The following is a 21,768-nucleotide window of genomic DNA, read 5'->3' on the forward strand; positions in this document are numbered from 1 at the left end:
AGCTCCATCTCTCATAGCTGCTGAATATTTTTCCATAGCACAAAATTTACTATCTTCTTTCCTTGCATAAACCCTTTGTGGTTTAGCATCTTCTGGAAGAAAATTCCAAACTCTGTCAGTAGCATGCAGGGCCTGAAAGACATCACAGTCCAGAAGGTATAGGAATGAGTTCCAGGACCAGACTGCCTGGGTTGGAACTAAGATTATGCTCCTACTAGCTGTGTAGCCTTATTAACATCTATAACAGTATATCTAGAAAAGTCAGCTCTCATTAATAATATGTGGTTTCTCCCTCACTTCCTGCATTAACTTTCTATTTTGCCATTACCTAAGGTTGCCTTCCAATTTTACATCTGTATTCTTTTGTACATATTATTCCTTTGTAGTTACTGATATCTTTCTCCCGCTTCCAGAATGGCTAATACTGTCTCATCTTTTAACATTTGATTTAAAGATAATTGTTTTAAAATTTAAGAATAGGTGACTTTTCCTTGAGTAGGTAATGTATTTTCGTACAAACTCCTCTAAGAAATGCTCTGTCCATATCTCTGTTAATAAAGTTATCACATAATATGCTATCATGTTTACACATTGGGTTACATCTATGAGACCACAGGAAACTTGAGAGAAGGAACTGTGCCTTTTCATCATTGTGCCCAAGTATAGTCCCTGGTACATGAAAGGCATGTAATGAAGTTTATCAACTATGTAGAAAATTGCTATATGAAGACAAGATTTTTCTTTCACAAATCATTCCTGATTTCTCTTCATGATGTGGTTCAATGCTGCTTGAGATCTTTGTGATAAATTTCCTTTAAAATTTATTTCTCTTGAATTCTTAATGCTTCCTTTTATCTGACAGATATCTCAATCTAGTTTTCTTTCTTGTCTTGATTGCTTGTCTCTACTTAGAGATAAAATTAATTCTCTATTCCACTAGTTGCATCCATTCAAGTTTCCTTAAATTAATAAATAAACTGTACTTAAGTTATAGACAATTTAAAATTTTTGTGGAAAGTAAGGAGTATTAAAATGTGAATGCTTCATGGTCATGGGCATGCAAATGAAAATAATGTATCTTGCATGAGTATTGGTATGGATATGTGTATTTTTTGTAGACTTGATTCTACTTATTTTCATATAAAGTATATGTAACTATATGAAATTAAATAGAGGGATCTAGTAGACCATAAATAATGTATGTGTGTGATTTATATGTTATAAGAAAATTGTTACATGGAAAAAATAAGCATGATGATTGGCTCCAGAGTGTGTTAAACATATTTTTTAATCTAACATGTTACAACAGAAGACCTTCTTTTTACAGAGCACTAACAAGTGCTGGAAAAGACCTGAAAGATAATTTTTTGAAGGCCCTGGCAGTGAGAGAAGAAGACAATCGCAATGGGAAAGTGAGTGTGAGTACATTTTAGCCCAGAGCTTAGAATGTATATGCTGAAGGCATTGTCAATATCAGCAACATAACCTTTAACATCCTCCCTAAAAGGCCATTCATGAATGATAACACATGACTATTATTTGTGTACTATAGGAACATAGGTAATCTTTCTTTTTATTCCCATTTGCATCTGTATTACTAACCAAATGGTGAAAAATAATAGGATTCCAAATATCTGTAGCAGAGACAATGTGTATACTTGGCAGACTGGTTGTCATCTCCAACTTTGTGTTAGCCTTGGTTTGAAACAGTCTCTTTCAGCCCAGCCTCCTTCTACACCCTTCAACTTACACTACCCACTAGCCTCCAAGTGTTGGTGTAGATATGTGTATTTTTTGTAGACTTGATTCATATCTATACTCAACTCCTCCTGCGTACCTGACTTTATGGGACCTCTAGAAGATAGTAGTATTGGCTGCCTCATAGGACTGCTTTGATAGATGTGATAGAAAACATATAATGGAAGGACATAATTCTGAATCATTCAAAGAGAACATGGTTTTGCTTTTTTAAAATGTGCACTAGATTAAATATATTAAAATTTCCTGTATTTGGAATAATACCAGTGATAATCATCTTCACAAGTCTTGAGATATTCGAAATAAAATTTAATAAAAGAGACAACAAATACTGTTGAAGTAGTAACTGACTGACTTACAGAAACATAATCAGAAATAGTATGATGAAAAATTTACAGCCACAGAAAAGTATGTGTACAAGGAAGTCTATTTTACCAATGTTTTCTCAATAAAAATTGGGATTTACCTCACTGTCAGGTCTGTTAAAAATTTCATATGTAGACAAAATCTTCAATGTACTGGAGAGGGAGAGGGAGAGGGAGAGGGAGAGAGAGAGAGAGAGAGAGAGAGAGAGAGAGAGAGAGAGAGAAAGGGGGGAAAGGAGGGAGGGAGGGAGAGAGAGAGAAGAGAGAGAGAGATTTACAAGCATATTTATTGTTTACTGAGAAAGTGTAGTTTTCTTACTGTCCATGTTATTGAATTTTTAACTTCTTTCATCACATTGAGGCAGTTTTTACAAAGTGTATACTGTGGCTCATGCTTGGGGAAGCATGTTAAATAGGTCTGGATCTAGCTATCTAAGAACTCACCTTATGTGAGGTAGATGACAGAGATGCAGGTGCACATAATAATTCATAGAGATCAGAACACACTGCATCAATGTAAGAGATTGGAAGTTAAAAGAAATAAATCCCCTTTCTTCACTTCAATCAATGTAACAGATTGAAGTGAAGAAAGGGGATTTATTTCTTTTAACTTCCAGAAATGTTTTAATAGAAATGAAAGAATTACAGGAGATTCTTTAATGAAGATGTATATCTTCAGAGCATTTGATAGAGGTTCAGATGTTATGTTTGAACAAAGAAAACATGAGGTAGAAATTAAAAATGTAAATGAATTATTCTGAGATAATAATTTCAATTTCATTTCTAGACTTATCTGAGATGTTTGCATAGTTGACCAATTTGTGTTCTCTCTTACTTTGCTGTTCATAACAAAATTATCTTCTAGCTTTCTTACTCTCTTCTGACTTTTGATCTCAGTCTTTCTTGTGCTAAACATCTTATACCCCTACTTGACCTGAGTTTCTTCCAGTCAACCCATTTTTCCCAAAGTGAATTATCCAACTCATAAAATCACTGACAATATTCTTCTTGATACCAAAACAGAGGCCTAGATTTTGCTGTTCTTCTGTCAATAAATTAGTTTATTTAATTAGTCATTAATCAAATAGTGACAATTGACTCTATACTAGCCATTGTACTAACTTCTGGGGATACAATCAATGGCAAGTGCCTATGGGGCCTAGAGGTTCTTTGAGAAGAAAATGAACAATCAAGTAAACATGTAAATAAAAGTAAAATTACAATTGTAAAGGTGCTATGAAAGCAACCAACAGTTTCTGATTATAAATGGTTATGGGGTGGTATAGTCAGATATAAGTATGCCTTCAGTATAGAGAACAGATGAAAGAGGATAAAGCAGATGCCATCAGTTGCATTGTGAGATTAGATAATATATAAGATGGTAGATGGTATCAAGAAGGTGAAATGGAAGACAAAGAGAAGAGAGCTGATTTGAGAGTTATTAGTAGCCATGACTAACTCTGGTCTTTACTGCTGGATAGATGGCACTGTCTCTCTTTGAAATATGATGCACTGAAGGATCGGGAATTGGACACGTGATTGGAGCTAATGTGATTGATTGTGGAGTTATTGAGTTTGAGTTGTCTTTGATAACAGAAAGTTTAAGTATTCGAGATGACGGATATGCTAATTAGCCTGATTTGATCATTCTCCAATGTATACGTGTATTTAAATAACACATTGTACTCATGAAATAAACAATTATTTTTAGTCAATTAAAATAAAATGAAATAGTTACTTCATCAAAAATAAAATGCTGAATTGTCAAGTAGTTAGCTAATTAAAAGATCCCCCGAATCCTAAGGTTTATCCTCACTTTGTTATTACATCACAAACTAAAGGTTATGGATAGCTCAATCAATTTCCTTCTTCCATTTTTCAGTTCTCATATCCACTTAGCAACCAAGCCTATTTAGCTTTATTTTGTAACTATCTCTCAAATAAATATTGGGGGTGGAGTCGAGGAAGCCATAAGGATGAGCAACACTCAGATCTAAGGAGTGTGTTGATGTACTCAATAGTATGAACAATGTTATGAAGACAATGGGTATCCTTGAAAGAATTTAGACAAATGGTTGATGTGATTGAACATGCTTTTTAAGAGTATTCTGGAAATATCTCTAGAGATGAAGAAAGAGATATGATGAGACAGGGAAGTCAACTGAGAGGTTGTTGTTAGCAGTTCAGACAATAGGTAATGAAAGGAGGAGAATATACAAATGACAGAATATGATGAGAAAAAGATGGATTTGAGTAGTTATTAGGAAATAAAATCTGCAAACCATGTGCTTCTTTGTTGTTGTTTGTTTGTTTTGGTGCTAATGACTGAACCCAGGGTCTCACACATGTTGAACATGTGCTTTTCCATTGGGTAGTTACACTTCCATCCCCAAGTGCTTTGTTTTGATGTAGAAAATAGAAAGAGTTGTGAAATTGTGTGTTTCTATTTGGGGGATGGAGTCAATAGAGACTGAGCAGCCAATGATAATTTTAATAATGGGAAGAGAAGCATGATACTGACTTTAGAGGATTTGGTATAGTTTAGCAGTTAAAAAACATAGAAGTTGTCAGTAGATAGCAAGAGACTCAAATTTCAGATTCACTGCTCCTCAGTACTACAAATCTTTTTTTTCTTGCTAATTTGTTTTTTATTGGCTCTTTATAGTTTTGCATAACAGTAGAATCCATTTTGAGATAATTATAAAAGCATAGAATATATCTTGTTCTAATTCAGTCCTTAGTACCTCTCCTTTCCCTTTTCTCCCCCACCTCCGGCTCCCTTCTCCTTGTTGATATTTCTGTCATTTACCTGTAGTTATTTTTTTTCAATGAATTTCTTGTGGTAGTGCTGATGTTGAGACTCACTGTGGTATATTCATATATGTACATAGGAAAGTTATGTCAGATTCATTCTGCTGTCTTTCCATTTCTCATCCTCTCTCCCTTCCCTTCTTTTACCCTGTTGTCTACTCAACTGAACTTCTATTTCTCCTCTAGCCCATCCCCCAGTTATTGTGGGTTAGCTTCCACATATCTGAGAAAACATTTGACCTTTGGTTTTATTGGATTGGCTTAATTCACTTAGCATGATTTTACAAATCTGTGTCCTGTTTTCTAAGGCACAATGACTTCTTCTGTAATCTGGGGTCTCAAAGAGTACCCTCCTCTTAACTTTTTAAAAAAATTATGTAGTTGTAAATGGACACAATATCTTTTTATGTATTTATTTATTTTTAATGTGGTGCTGAGGATCAAACCTGGTGTCTCACACGTGTGAGGCAACTGATTTCTAATGTAGCTTTATAACTGTTAAAGATAAAATTGTAAATAAAATAGATATAGAAAATATGCAGTACTTTTACAGAGAGTTTTCAAGGAAGCATTATGTAGGTTTGAATTTCTATTTAGAAATGATGGTTGAAATGGTTCTTTGAGACAATCAGTTGCTTATGGATTCTATTAGAGGTATAAAATTGTTAGTTATTATCAAGATATCAGTATTTTGGAATATTTTAAGTTTAACTTAATAAAATAGAAATAAACTCAAATCACAGAAAGTTTTGAGTACTCTCTGACTGTAAAAATTTTTCTTTCACTAAATAAATAAACTTTGGAGATATACTCACAAAAAGTTGGGGAAAACTGATGCTCATGTTTTCAGTTTACAACTTATGCACAAATCAATAGGCAATTACATAAACAATAAGAATATTTTTTAAGAATGCTTTATGAAATGCTTATTCATGTGGTAGGAGACTTCAGTCATTTTACTAATGTTCTGCTCTGTGCAAACCACTTTTATAGTTGCCATGAATAAATACAGATAAGACATGGGCCCTTCCTACAGTGTTTCTAATGTAATGCTATTAAGTAGGACTCTAAAGTGTCTAAGTAATGAGAGGTAAGGATGTTATTTTTCAGATGGCAGTAAACTAAGAATTTTTGATTTGTTGTATGGAAAGAACAAAAGCAAAGCATTTCTGACCTAATCAGAGACTCATGAGGATTATAATGAAAGATCACATGCTGTTCTGGGTGGGACCTGTTGACACTTATTTTCCCACTGAATGTTGACATTGTAAACAGTAACATACCTGACTAATTTTGGTTTTGAAATATGCATTATTGAAACTGGTATAAAAACACTACTTACAACGTTTCCTTCAGAATCATTCAAAGAAACCACTATACCTGAGTCAGGAAAACTATGACTTAGGCTATTCCTAATATACCCATTTCCTGTGTTGAAATCTCTATGAAACATAAGATTGTGTTGTATATGCCCAATAACATTGTGCTGACATGATCTTTTCCCTCCTTGATATATTCCAACTTCTATAAAATGTTCCCCTTCAAGAAAATGAGGGTATTATACTGATGTTTATTTCCTTTTTAATGGAACCCACACTTGTCCACTCATAAACCTGCATGGAAATTATATGACTCATAAAATCTTACCTTCATCTGAAACATATTACATCAGTGTTTGGAAAATAAAATGCATATCAATTTCCATTTCATTAGAAAAAGTATAGTTTAATAGATATTTAATTTTTAAATTTCCTGGATAAAAATATGATACATGGAGAGCAAAACATAAAGGAAAGAGCAGAGGCTAGGGAACGATATTATCTGAGTTTGATTCTTGGATTTGCCACTTATTACAAACTAAATACATATTCTTCATCTTTATTCAGTCTGAGTTTCTCCACCAATGGTGGGGGACTAATTAGTCCTGAGATATTTATACAGTATGATTAAATAATATGAAAAGCACACATATGCCTGACAATTAGTAGGTATTTAATAAATTATAAATACCATGTGCTGTGTTAGGTCAAGTTCCCTAGAAGCAGACCCTAGGATACAGATTTAGTGCAAGTGAGTTTTGGGAAATTTCTCTCAGGTGAAACCTGTAAAGGCATAAGGAAAGCATGGTACTACAGAGAATAAAGCTAGGTAGAGATGTGATTTTAGTGGAGATCCTCTCAGTCTGGTCATACATAAAGCTTCAGAGTATAAACTGTCTCACATTTTGTTTTGCCTTAAGGAAGAGGAATATGTGTGTATATACTCCCACTTTCTCTCTCCATCAATCATCAGACATCACAGAGGGGGAGGTGGAAGTAGTACAGAACCTTCTGAAGAAGGGTGCAGATAAGAACTATCAGCTATGAACACCTACAAGGTCTGGAGCTGAGTGCATGGGAAAGATGATCTAGGAAGGATAATACCAACATCTGCAAAAGAGCTACATTACCACATGTGTATGTGTGTGTATGTGTGTGTATGTGTATTTCTATATTTGAGTTGTTTCTCTCCCTCATGTATATATGTACATAAATACATAAATAACAGAGAGATATATGTATATATAGGCACACACATATATAAAACATATAAATATATACACACAATATGTACATATATACACATACAATATGTACATATATATACACACACATACAGAAAGAGAGATGTATGAATGTCTGTCTATCTTTGTTCTTCTAAATGTTTAAGAAAAGGAACATGACAACGAGAACAATAATTTAGTGGAAAAGATTTACAGTATAAGAATAAAAAAATTAATACAATACTATTAATATGAGACAAAGTAGAATTTAAGGCAAAGATTAAGATAAACAATACATAAAATAATCAATTCATAAAATAAACAATTCATCAAGAAAATAAAATATAGAATGATGTTATTTTATGCACCAAATAACTAGTTTTGAAGCACATATAAACACAATTTTACAGACTTGCAAGTACAAATGAATAAATCCACAGTCAATGAAAGTTTTAAACATAACTATTGGAAATGAATAGATTAATCAGTTAAAACACTATGTTTTCAAGTTGAAGAGTCAATTTGACCACAACATAATAATCATGGGTTGTGGTGAGCCGTACTAATAAACCATGGCCGCCATTAGAAGATGGCGCCGGCTTCCACTGTAGCCTGTGATAAACAACTCCTTATATGGAGAGTTGGCGTGCAGTCCCTTACCACCCTATGAGAAAGGTCCACGTGGCGGCTTGGGATTGGGATGCGGGGAGCTTTATTAGGCTGTGCTTGGGTGTGTGCGGGGCGGGCGCTAGAAGATGATACATGAAACAAGGCCTGAATAAACTGCTGAAAGAAGAATCCTGTGTCATGTTTTCCCTTGCCGGCGAGGGGTCGCGACAATGGGTAACTTTAACACACCTCTCCCACCACTGGATAGATTTTCCAAACAAAAGTTGAATAAAGAAACTATAGAGCTCAATAACACAATTAATAACTTAGACTTAACTGACCTATATAGTATATTTCAACCAGCATCAAGCAGATACACTTTTTTCTCAGCAGCACATGGATACTTTTCTAAAATAAACCATATACTATGCCACAAAGCAACTCTTAGCAAATACAAAAATGTAGAGATACTACCATGTATTTTATCAGATCATAATGGAATGAAATTGGAAATCAACAACAAAATAAAACATAAAAATTTATGCATCACATGGAGACTGAAAAATATGCCATTGAATGAACAATGGGTTACAGAAGACATCAAGGATGAGACTAAATAATTCTTAGAGGTAAATGAGAACACAGACACAACATATTGAAATTTCTGGGACACTATGAAAGCAGTACTAAGAGGAAAATTCATTGCATGGAGTTCATTCCTTAAATGAAGAAAAAGTCAAATAAATGACCTCACACTGCATCTCAAAGCCCTAGAAAAAGAAGAACAAATCAGCAGCAAAAGCAGTAGAAGGCAAGAAATAATTAAAATCAGAGCAGAAATCAGTGAAATCAAAACAAAAGAAACAATTGAAAAAATTGACATAACTAAAAGTTGGTTCTTTGAAAAAATAAATAAAATTGACAGACCCTTAGCCATGCTAAGGAAGAGAAGGAGAGCGAGACCTCAAATTACAAGCATATGTGATGAAAAAGGCGATATCACAACAGACACTTCAGAAATACAGAAGATAATTAGAAATTATTTTGAAACCTTATACTCCAATAAAATAAAGACACTGAAGGCATCAACAAATTTCTTAAGTAATATGATCTACCCAGATTGAGACAGGAAGATATACACAACTTAAACAGACAAATATCAAGTGAGGAAATAGAAGAAGCCATCAAAAGATTACCAACGAAGAAAAGCTCAGGACTGGATGGATACACAGCCGAGTTCTACAAGACTTTTAAAGAAGAACTAATACCAATACTCTTCAATTTATTTCAGGAAATAGAAAAAGAGGGAGGACTTCCAAACTCATTCTATGAGGACAATATCACCCTGATTCCAAAACCAAAGAAAGTTCAAAGAAAGAAAACTTCAGACCAGTATCTCTAATGAACAAAAATGCCGAAATTCTCAATAAAATTCTGGCAAATCGAATACAAAAATATATCAAAAAGATTGTGCACCATAATCAAGTGGGATATATCCCAGGGATGCAAGGTTGGTTCAACATACAGAAATCAATAAATGTAATACATCACATCAATAGACTCAAAGATAAGAATCATATGATCATCTCGATAGATGCAGAAAAAGCATTTGACAAAATACAGTACTCCTTTATGTTCAAAACACTAGAAAAACTAGGAATAACAGTAACATATCTCAACATCGTAAAGGCTATCTATGCTAAGCCTCAGGCCAACATCATTCTAAATGGAGAAAAATTGAAGGCATTCCCTCTAAAGTCTGGAACAAGACAGGGATCCCTTTTTCACCACTTCTATTTAATATAGTTCTTGAAATACTGGCCAGAGCAATTAGACAAAAGAAATTAAAGGGGTATGTATAGGAAAAGAAGAACTTAAATTAGCTCTATTTGCTGACAATATGATTCTATAACTAGAAGACCCAAAAAACTCCACCAGAAAACTTCTAGAACTAGTAAATTAATTCAGCAAGTAGCAGGATATAAAATCAACACCCATAAATCAAAGGCATTTCTGTGTATCAGTGACAAATCCTCTGAGAAGAAAATGGGGAAAACTATCCCATTCACAATATCCTCAAAAACAAAAATAAAAACAACAACAACAACAAAAAAACACTTGGGAATCAACTTAACAAAAGAGGTTAAAGATCTATACAATGAAAACCACAGAACCCTAAAGAGAGAATTCAAAGAAGACCTTAGAAGATGGAAGGATCTACCTTGCTCTTGGATAGGCAGAATTAATACTACCAAAAGCACTGAACAGATTTAATACAATTCCAATCAGAATCCCAATGGCATTCTTCATAGAAATAGAAAAAAGCAATCATGAAATTCATCTGGAAAAATAAAGTATCCAGAGTAGCTAAAGCAATCCTAAATAGGAAGAGTGAAGCAGATGGTATCACTGTACCTGACCTTAAACTATACTACAGAACAATAGTAACAAAAACAGCATGGTATTGGCACCAAAATAGGCCAGTAGACCAATGGTTCAGAATAGAGGACACAGAGACTAACCCACAAAGTTACAGTGATCTTATATTAGACAAAGGTGCCAAAAACATGCACTGGAGAAAAGATGGCCTCTTCAATAAATGGTGCTGGAAAAACTGGAAATCCATATGCAACAAAATTAAATTAAATCCCAATCTCTCACCATGCGCAAAACTCAACTCAAAATGGATCAAGGACTTAGGAATACAACCAGAGACTCTGCGCCTAATAGAAGAAAAAATAGGCCCTAATCTCCATCATGTGGGATTAGGCCCCAACTTCCTTAATAAGACTCCTTTGCCAAAAGAATTAAAAGCAAGAATAATAAATGGGATGGGCTCAAACTAAAAAGTTTCTTCTCAGCAAAAAAAAAAAAAAAAATCTGTGAGGTGAATAAAGAGCCTACATCTTGGGAGCAAATCTTTATCCCTCACACATCAGATAGAGCACTAATAATCTCTAGGATATATTAAGAACTCAAAAAGTTAAATGCCAAATAAACAAATAACCCAATTAATAAATGGGCCAAGGACCTGAACAGAAAATTCTCAGAAGAGGATATACAATCAATTACCAAATACATGAAAAAATGTTTATCATCTCTAGCAATTAGAGAAATGCAAATCAAAACCACTCTAAGATTTCATCTCACTCCAGTCAGAAAGTCAGCTATTATGAAGACAAACAACAAAAATTGTTAGCGAGGATGTGGGGAAAAGATACACTCATACATTGCTGGTGGGACTACAAATTGGTGCAGCCAATATGGAAAACAGTATGGAGATTCCTTGGAAAATTGGGAATGGAACCACCATTTGACCCAGTTATCTGTCTCCTCGGTCTATACCCAAAGGATTTAAAAACAGCATACTACAGGGACACAGCCACATCAATGTTTATAGGAGCACAGTTCACAATAGCTAAACTGTGGAACCAACCTAGATGCCCTTCAATAGGTGAATGGATTTTTAAAAATGTGGCATGTATACACAATGGAATATTACTCAGCAGTAAAAGAGAATAAAATCATGGCATTTTCAGGTAAATACATGGAGTTAGAGAAGATAATGCTAAGTGAAGTTAGCCAATCCCCCAAACCCAAATACCAAATGTTTTCTCTGATATAAGGAGGCTGACTCATAGTGGGATAGGGAGAGGGAGCATGGGAGGAATAGACGAACTCTAGATAGGGCAGAGGGGTTAGATGGGATGGGAGGAGGCATGGGGTTAGAAATGATGGTAGAATGTGATGATCATTATTATCCAAAGTATATGCATGAAGACACAAGTTGGTGTCAATATACTTTATATACAACCAGAGATATGAAAAATTGTGCTCTATATGTGTAACAAGAATTGTAATACATTCTTCTGTCATATATAAATAAAAAAGAAAAATAACTACAAACTTTGTCAAAGGATAGTTAACAATTTTTAAAGACCAGTTATATCTATATTAATACTTTTAACTAAAAATAATTTATATTAAGAATTTATAAGGAATTCCTACAGTGCCAGGTGTGGGAGGCTGAGGCAGGATGATCGAAAGTTCCAAGCTAGCCTCAGCAATTTAGTGAGGCCATAAGAAACTGAGAGACCCTATCTCTACATAAAACTTTTAAAAAGGGCTGGGGATGTGGTGAAGTGGTAAAGTACCCTTGGGCTCAATCCCTGGAACAACAACAACAAAAGGAATTTCTACAAGTTAAAAAAAAAAAAAAGAAAAAACAATAGAGCAGACCAACCCATCAACAAGTGTAAAGATATACAGAAAATAACAGACAATTCAGAGACAGGGTAGCCAAACATGCTAATGAATAGAAAAAAATTGCTCAACTGCACTAATAATCAAAAATTAAAATTAAATAAGTTTTATTTTACACCCATAGATGAACAAAAATTAAAAAGACTGAAAACAAATCTAGCTGAGATGCGCAGAAGGTAAAAATGATGTTCATTGTAGTCAGGAGAGTACATTGTAAGGCACACTTTAAGAGCAGTGTAATAGCACCTAGAGTAAATAGAAAATGTGGTTAATCTTTAAACTAGGAGATATATATCTAGAAGAAACAGGCATATACATGAAGAGATACAAGTATGTTATTGTAGCATTGCTTATAATAATGGTTGGTCCCTTTCATAATCATGGGAACAACCCCCATTCATACATTGAGGAGTTATTATGCAATATTAATGTGAAAACAACCAGAAGTATTCTTTATATAAAATGGTATCATCTTGAAAATATGTTAAGTTATCCAATCCCCCCAAAACAAATACCAAATGTTTTCTCTGATATAAGGAGGCTGATTCATAGTGGGATAGGGAGGGGGAACATGGGAGGAATAGATAAATTCCAGATAGGGAAGAGAGGAGGGAGGGAAAGAGAGGAGGCAGGGAATTAGCAAGGGCAGTGGAATGTGATTGACATTATTATCCAAAGTACATGTATGAAGACACGAATTGGGTATCAACCTACTTTATATACAAACAGATATGAAAAATTGTGGTATATATGTGTAATAAGAATTGTAATGCAAAAAAAACCCAAGTACATGTATGAAGACATGAAATCGCATGAACATACTTTACACAAAGATATGAAAAATTGTGCTCTATATGTGTAATAAGAATTGTAATGCACTCTGCTGTCATGTACTTAATAAAGAAAGAAAAAGAAAATAAGTTAAAAGAAAAAAATCATTTTGGAATAATGTGTGAAGAATAATCCTCAGTCTTTGACAAGCTATGGCCCATTCCATCTCAGTTTCTATTTCTAGATTGCATTAATAACTGTATCAAGTTAGTATAATGAGTGTGATCATTAAAGGAACTAATTGAAGTAAAGTGCTTAGAACACTGTTTGGAATATGGTAATGCTTAATAGTCAATACCACTGAAATATTTACATAAAGTTTAAAAGTATACAAAATTTTTATGGATACACTCATATTCTTTTTTTAATTTTTTTTATTAGTTGCTCAAAACATTACAATGATCTTGACATATCATACATTTGATTCAAATGGGGTATGTAATCTTATTTTTCTATGTGTACAGATTGCAGGATCACATTGGTTATACAGCCACGTTTATACCTAGGGCCATACTAGTGCCTATTGTATTCTGCTACCCTTCCTATCCCTCCCTCCCCCCCCTCCCCTCCCATCACCTCTTTCTACCCAATCTACTGTGACACGTTTCTCTCTTTCTTTTTTTCTTCCCCCTCACACCATCTTATATACAATTTTGCATAACAATGAGGGTCTCCTACCATCTTCCCTGCAATTCCCCTTCTCTCTCCCATTCCCATGCACCTCTTGTCCCTATTTAATGGTAATCTTCTTCTCATGCTCTTCCTCCCTGCTCTGTTTTGAGTTGCCCTCCTCTTATATCAAAGAAGACATTCTGCATTTGTTTTTTAGGGATTGGTTAGCTTCACTTAGCATAATCTGCTCTAATGCCATCCATTTTCCTGCAAATGCCATGATTTTGTTATTTTTTAGTGCTGAGTAATATGCCATCGGATACACTCATATTCTAATCATACAAAAATTACCTGGGATAATACACTTTGGCTTTAGGAGAGCAGTTGGTTACACTGTGTGAACTAGGAAGAGGGGAAAGGGAAAGAAAAAAAATCAAGGAACATTATGTTTTAATTCTTTAAAATTCACAATGCCAATAGAGATTGTTAAGATTTAAGTAAGCTACTTAGATGGATATTGGCTACATGAGTATTAATTATGTTATATTTAACTGTGTTAATATTATATTGTTTATATTAATTATGTTAATATTTGTTATTATATTGTTTATAATTTTTTATGTTTAAAATATTTCAGAGCCATAAGTGAAGGAAAGAAATAGTATTTTTGAAAAAATTAAATGAACAATTACTAATAAATTCATTATATCTAGTAAAATTTTATAAAGAAATAAACAAAAAATGAAGGCAAGAGGTCAAACTGTGGGGTGACATCTCACAATTCTTTTTTCTCTGTGAGTAGAACTCAGGTCCAGAAGAGGGCCTCTGATGGTGGTGGGTATTTCATCTAACTGTCCACCTCAATGACCAATTCATGTTGGGCCAATAGGATTATCTCTGCTGGGAAGCAGCACTAGAAACTGAGAGCCATAGAGCCACAGGAGTAATTGACACTAACCCCTTTGTGGCCTTTGAATCTAGGAGTGGTAGGGCCATTCCAATAAATCCTTCATTTTGTTTAAATTAGATTCCAATTCTTGGTTTACAGCTTAGGAAACTTGAACTACCACCTTAAATTGGTGAAGTTTACCTCTAACACAGAGATGATAGTTACCAGAATTCTTTGTTGAAAACAGATTATTAACAGTTTCATCCAGTAAAAAGCTCCAAATACTTTGGTGCTTCTAAAAAGCTATTACTTTCTCCAAAACCAATTCTATATACTCTTTCCATTAATTGATACAAATACTAATTAATAACTATTGGAAAATTGCTACAAATTTTGGGAAAATGCAATGCAAACTGGATGGGGGTCTTAAAAATTAGTAAACATGCTAATTGCTATGATGTATGTAGACTTTTAAAAAATAACTTTTATGTTAATGAAATTACAAAAGCTGCTACTCTATGTAACTAAGGAAATATTATACATTGTTCAGGTTTTGGACATGTGGAATGAGGGTCAAATAAATCCAGGGGGCTATTATATTTATTTTTTCAATCCATAAATAGTAGAAAAAACTTCTGAGTGATTATTGTTAAATATCATGGTTTTCAAATTATGAATGATACAAAATAATCAATGGGAAAATCAAAGAAATTCCTGATGCATGAAATGGACCTTATAAGGAAGATCCTAGTGAAAAATCATTTCTCTGGAAAGATGTGTACTACTAGTAATAAAGTTAACCATCAGAGCAATAGGTAGGATATAATTATAATTACTCTTAAAATGTATGAAAATTATCACTCAGTCTAACCTATAACATGATGATGAATTATCAGTCTAATCTATAACATGATGAAAAAATTGAAGCTATAATACACGACAGTTCTAATTGAATGTGCTATTAGGAGAAAAATGTATTACCTCATATTGAAAAGCTCTTTTCTTCTCATTTTCCAGGTGGATATATAATTTGATACTTTAAGATTAGCATATATAATATTCTCAGAATGGTCTGTATTATAAACAAACTCAGTCATATTGAGATCTCCTTCCCATCTTAACTTTAGTAATCTTGAATTTCTAAAGCACTCTTGACGATCCACATTTTGAGGTAGTACTCTTGTTTATTTACATGCTTTCACTAAAAAGGGAACACAGTTGAGCCTTCTCATTCTTTCGCCCCACTCCTGAGTCCTGCGGTAAGGATGGATTGTACAGGTGGCTCTTCACAAGGTTGTGGCCCTTTAGATGAGAAAAACAGTGCTTCTGTTGACAGGAGCTCTTCTTCAGACCAGTTCTAGATGCCTCATCATTGCTGGTCTCTGTGTTTACTCATCTGTGGTACAGAGGCTAAAAGGAGTATAACGCACCAAGGATTTTATTACAGTTAAGAGAACAAAAGTGCCCCTTGAGTGTGATGGGGGTCTTTTTTTGCCTTTTTATTGTTTAATTTCTTGAGAGATGGGAGTGGGGTGATCTCAGAAAGACTAGTTTAATTGTTTAATTGTCTTTCCCCCCCCCAGAAATCTTTACTCCTTTTCATTCTTAGTTGACCAAGTTAGGGCCTTTGCAATGTCGATAATTACAGTTATAACTAAGGTAGTTGTCTTTTATTAAATGTATAGGCATTATAATTTTCCAAATTTATTGAATAATTTATCCATAGTATTCTTTATCATTTAAATGTATGTAGCTCCCATGATGCTATCCACAGTCTCATTCCTGATATTCTCTTTTTCTTGAGTAGTCTGGCTAGAGGTTTATCAATTTTATTTATCTTGCCTAAGAACCAGTTATTGGCTTTATTGATTTTGCCTATTGATTTGGTATTATTTACTTCACTAATGACTGCTTCTTTGTTATCCTTTCCTTTGGCTTACTTTGGGTGTAATTTTTTTTTGAATTTTAAGTTTTTTAGGTGAAGGATCAGATCATTAGTTTGAGATCTTTCTTTTTTTCTAATATAGTTGTTACTGTGCCAAACATTTCCCTCTGGGCACTGCTTTTGCTCATCGGGTATTTTGATAGGAATTGTCTTTATTTTCACATAGTTCAAATTGCTTTCCAGTTTATTTCTGATTTCTTTGTAAAGTATGAATTATCTAAAAGTTATTCAATTTCTGTGTTTGTGTATGTTCCAACTTTTAAGATTTCCCCAATTTATGTGAGATTACAGCCTATTAATTTCAATTATCCATTCGTGCTCTTTCTTTACTGCCATAATCTTATCATTTATCTTAGAATGAAGCTGAGCCAGAATATAACTGTTCCTTTCTTTATTTATCTTCTCTAGAATATACATTATGTTAGAAATATCTTACTTCATATGCCATTTTGTTCTTATACCACTTATTTATTTGATGTTCTTTCACCTCTGTATTGTGTTCTTCTCTGGTCTCTAAGGAGGCTAGGGTTTTTGTTTTGCCTTGTTTATTTTTAGTTTCTTCTGTAACATGGATCAATTATTTGTCTTCAAAGGTAAATTTTTTCTTTTTACACACTTTTATTCATATAATATTGTAAAATTTCTTTTCAAATATGTAGTGATCCTTGTTTATTCCTTCACATTTAAGAAAAAGGTACTATAAAATTGACAATGATCTCTGTGTACCTAATTCAGGTCAATTAGTTTTGACTGATAAGTTTAACATTTATCTATGACTGGTCAGAAACTTGCTGTTAGGCAGAAACACTATTAAATATGAGGGCCTTGCTTTTCAGCACCAAGTCCCAAGCTATTTGCTCTATTCTTAGGGACTTTACTCAGTTTCTTTAGATATTATTCTTCAGTTCTAGCTTGGTTGTTTGAGAGGCATGACTACTTGGCTATTGATAATTCTGCATATGAGGGTTTTATAGTTTAGATATGAGGTGTCCCCCAAAAGTTTACATGTGAGACAATAAAGAAAGTTTAGAGTTGAAATGATTGGGTTATGAGAGCTTTAACCTAATACATGCATTAATCCTCTGATTGGAATTAATGGGGTGGTAACTGTAGGCAGGCAGGGTGTGGCTGAAGGAGGTGGGTTGTTGGGAACATGTCTTTCAGGTATATGTTTTGTGAGCTGAGCTGAGTCTCTCTTTCTGCTTCCTGGTGCCATGTTCAAGCTACTTTTTTCCACCACACCCTTCTACCATGATGTTGTGCCTCACCTCAGGCACAAAGCAATGCAGTTGGACACTTAGGACTGAGACCTCTGAAACTGTGAGTGGCAAATAAATCTTTTCTCTTTTAAAATTTTTCTTGTCAATTCTTTTGGTTACAACAATGAAAAAGCTGACTAACACAGAGGGCAAAACACATTTTAAATTAACCTTATCTTGGCCCCATTTCACACTCCTTATCTTCCAAATCACTGAATTCCTGAATTCTAAGCTTCTCTGAGGCTGTTTATAAGACTGCTTTCCTTCTAGGAAAAGAAATCTTCTTTGATTCCTCCATGAAGTAAGCCCAACTGCTTCCCTTTTATTAGTAATGTTGGAAATTGGCATGTCCAAAATATTGTATGCATTTGTTGCTTTGCAGTTGGTGCTCCTTGATGGTAACAAGATTACTGTTGATCTAAATGCTTTGTATCTTAATGGACTGTGATAAAAAGTAATAAAGTAAAATGACATTTATTTGAGAACTACTATCTATTGTATAATTTTACAAGTTGCTGTTATTTGGGGAGTTTCTGTGGACCAAACAGATGAAGTTGTCCTTGTAAGGATGCTGCACACCACTTTGACATCTGTAATCAGGCATGCAATATTTATTAGGTTATCTAGCAAGGAAAATTGTGCACATATTTTCTTGTGTGTTTTTGAGGTGTTAGAGTGCTCCAAGATTCTTGGGAAAATATTTGGGGAGGAAGAACATCCAGTTCCAAAATACTTTCTCCTTTGGGGGAAGTGGAGTTGGCATTGAATCCATAGCAGGCTACTCTGACCCTTGGTAACGGTCTCTGTCATACCAATAGGTCTTTTGGAACTCTCCTGAATGAAACAGAATTAAGAAAATGAAAGATCACATCCCCTATTATCATACTTTTGTAGCCAGAGGAGGTAGGGAAGGATTGTCAAGGAGGGAGATAGAAAGAAAGAAAGGAAAGGAGAAATGAAAAGAGGGACAGATACATGTTGATTATAATTTCATCCTGAACCATAATATCTTAGAAATGAAGGGAGCAGAGTTTATCTTCTTCAGCCTCTTTTCCATTATGGGAATCCCTTTTTCAACTTCTCTGAGAGCCATACAGCCTCTGCTTAAATAGTTTAAATATTTTCATTGACAGGTAGCTAATTTCTTTGAAGGTTGTTATTTCTATTTCAACAAGTTTTAATAATTAGGGTGTAAGGGGGGAAATCTACCCTCTTTTAGATACTGGTCTTTTGAAGCACTTTTGAAGTGCTGCCCCACTGTGATTTTTCTTGATAACTTTCACTTTTTCTTTTAAATTTCTTGGCTTTTTTAGATGAAAATTTTAAGTTCCTTCAATCACTATGTAACCTTTTGTCATTCTGAATATTCCTTTTTGATACTCCCTAAATTTTCCCTTAATAAACTTCTCTTTTAAATTGAAGAACAGCATCCACATGAAAGTATACAACCCATAACTGTGCTGTTCTGTAAATAATAATAAAAAAATGAAGAAGTGTTTGATCACTACCAAGAATGAGGAAAAGAATATTATTGACACCAAATAACCCCATGTATGCCCTTTTAGTTTGTCTCTCCTACCCCTCCAAATAATCACTATTATGATTTCCAACATCATAGCAGAGTTCTGACACTTTTGAAATGTTATATAAACAGGACCATATTGTCTTATTTCAGTAAATATTTTGTGAGAACCACCATGTTTTTGTATGTTGTTGTAGTTTGTATTATTTTCTTTCTGTGATTTTGCAGTGCATGATAATACAATTTATTTTACTTATTTATTTATAATACTACTATCTGTTTTACTATTATAGATAATAGGTTATTTACAATTTTGGGCTGCTATGAATAATGGTTCTTTAAGTATTATATTAGTTACCGTCTTGTTGCTGTGATCAAAACAAATGGTAAGAACAATTTAGGGGATTAAAAAGTTGTTTGGGTATTACGGTTTCAGAGGTTCAGTCCAGAGTCTGCTGACTTCTTCACCCTGAGCCTGAGATGAGGCAGAACATCATGGCAGAAGTTGATCACTCATGGTAGCCGGGAAGCAGAGAGAGAGGGGAGATAGGGACAAGATATAGTCTTAGCTCACACTCTCAGTGACCTACTGCCTCCAGCCACCCTCTACCTGCCTACAATTACTACCCAGTAGTCCTTCCAAATTATGAATCCATCAAAAGGATTAATTTACTGATGAGGGTATAGCTCTCCTAATCTAACCATTTCACCTCTAAACATGTATTGCCTGAATTTTCAGGGGACATTTTTAGATCTAAGCCATTATAAGCACTTTTTATGTGTTTTTGTGTACATACATATATGGCTTTTTAACGAGTACAACCTACACATGAAATTATTAGGATATATATAGATATATATTTAGGATATTTGTATGTATGTGTGTATATGTGTGTGTGTATTTCAGTTTAGTACATAATGGCAAAATGCTTTCCAAAATGATTGGGCTAGTTTAAATTTTCAACCACTAAGAATCCCTACTATTTCACAGCTGGGTTAATATTTGGTATTTTAATTTAAATTTTACTCAGTCTAATAAGTGTGTAATATTATATAAGTATTTAAATTTTCCCTTTTCTGATAATTTATGAAGTCTTCCATGTGTTTATTGAGATGACCTCTTCTGAGACAACTATTCAAGCTTCTTGTCCATTTTTCTCTGTTTCTTTTGTCTCTTTCTTGTTTATTTAAGGCATTTTTATTAATATTTTGGATAAAAAGTCTTTGTTATCTATAGGTACTGTGAATATCTTCTCCAACTCTCTAGTTTGTCTTTTGGCTCTCTTAATGAAAGTTTCTAATTTTAATGTTACCCAATTTATTTTTCCTTTTATAGATAGAACTTATCTATTCTGTTAAAGGTATTCTTGTTATACCAAAGTCACAAATGTATTTTTGTTACCTTCTAGAAGTTTTATTACTTACAGTAAATGTTTATTTTCCCTGAGATTACTGTTTTGCATATAGTGTAAAGTAGGGATCAAGTTATATTGAGATATGTATTGTATATCCTAGCAAACATGTCAAGCCCCCAAATCTTCTATTTAAAATTAGAAGTCTAGGTTGAAGTTAAACATTTGGAAGTTTTCAGTGTACAATGCTATTTAAAGCTATGAGGTTGGATATGATGCTAAAGGAATGAATATAGATTGGGAACAGTCCTGAGAACAAAGTCCTGGAGCACTCCAACATAACACCTCAAGGTGCACTTTGTACACAGCATGCTAGGGTATAGTATGGTGTACTGTTACGAAGCACAGAGTCTGTAGCTTCTTACAGTCTGCATACTGCTTTCAGTGATGTAGCCCTGATTGTATTTATTGGTTGCGTTGACTCTTGCTACAGTCAAATCACAGTATAGACTTAAGTAAATATTATAGTAAATCAGAAAGTAAGAGGTAACTAAGATATCATCTCCCTCCAGTCAGCATGGCAGCTATTATGAAGACAAACAACAATAATTGTTGGCGGAGATGTGGGGGAAAAGGTACACTAATACATTGCTGGTGGACTGCAAACTGGTGCAGCCAATTTGGAAAGCAGTATGGAGATTTCTTGGAAAACTGGGCAGGGAACCACCATTTGACTCAGCTATTTCTCTCCTCGGACTATACCCAAAGGACTTAAAAAACAGCACACTACAGGGACACAGCCACATCAATGTTTATAGCAGCACAATTCACAATAGCTAAACTGTGGAGCCAAACTAGATGTCCTTCAGTGGAAGAATGGATAAAAAATGTGGCTATATACACAATGGAATTTTACTCAGCATTGAAAAAGAACAAAACCATGGCGTTTGTAGGTAAATGGATGGCGTTGGAGAAGATAATGCTAAGTCAGCCAATCCCCCAAAAAACAA

At 34.1% G+C, this 21,768-nt stretch overlaps 1 protein-coding gene across 2 annotated transcripts in view; it reads left to right on the forward strand.

The window, feature by feature from the left end:
* The window catches only part of Cfap299 (cilia and flagella associated protein 299), a 644,193-nt gene that overhangs the window by 221,468 nt on the left and 400,957 nt on the right, over nt 1–21,768 (forward strand). The window contains exon 3 of one of the 2 annotated variants that reach the window (XM_058584388.1): nt 1,328–1,412. In XM_058584388.1, the coding sequence (XP_058440371.1) occupies nt 1,328–1,412 (85 nt within the window). Of the gene's footprint in view, nt 1–1,327; nt 1,419–21,768 lie in introns of both variants that reach the window. The other variant, XM_058584387.1, reaches the window with a different exon arrangement.

The sequence above is a fragment of the Marmota monax genome, unplaced genomic scaffold (genome assembly GCF_021218885.2).
Source record: "Marmota monax isolate L192 unplaced genomic scaffold, Marmota_monax_Labrador192_F-V1.1 WCK01_AAM20220418_F8-fsc00112, whole genome shotgun sequence".
In the NCBI taxonomy this organism is placed as follows: domain Eukaryota; kingdom Metazoa; phylum Chordata; class Mammalia; order Rodentia; family Sciuridae; genus Marmota; species Marmota monax.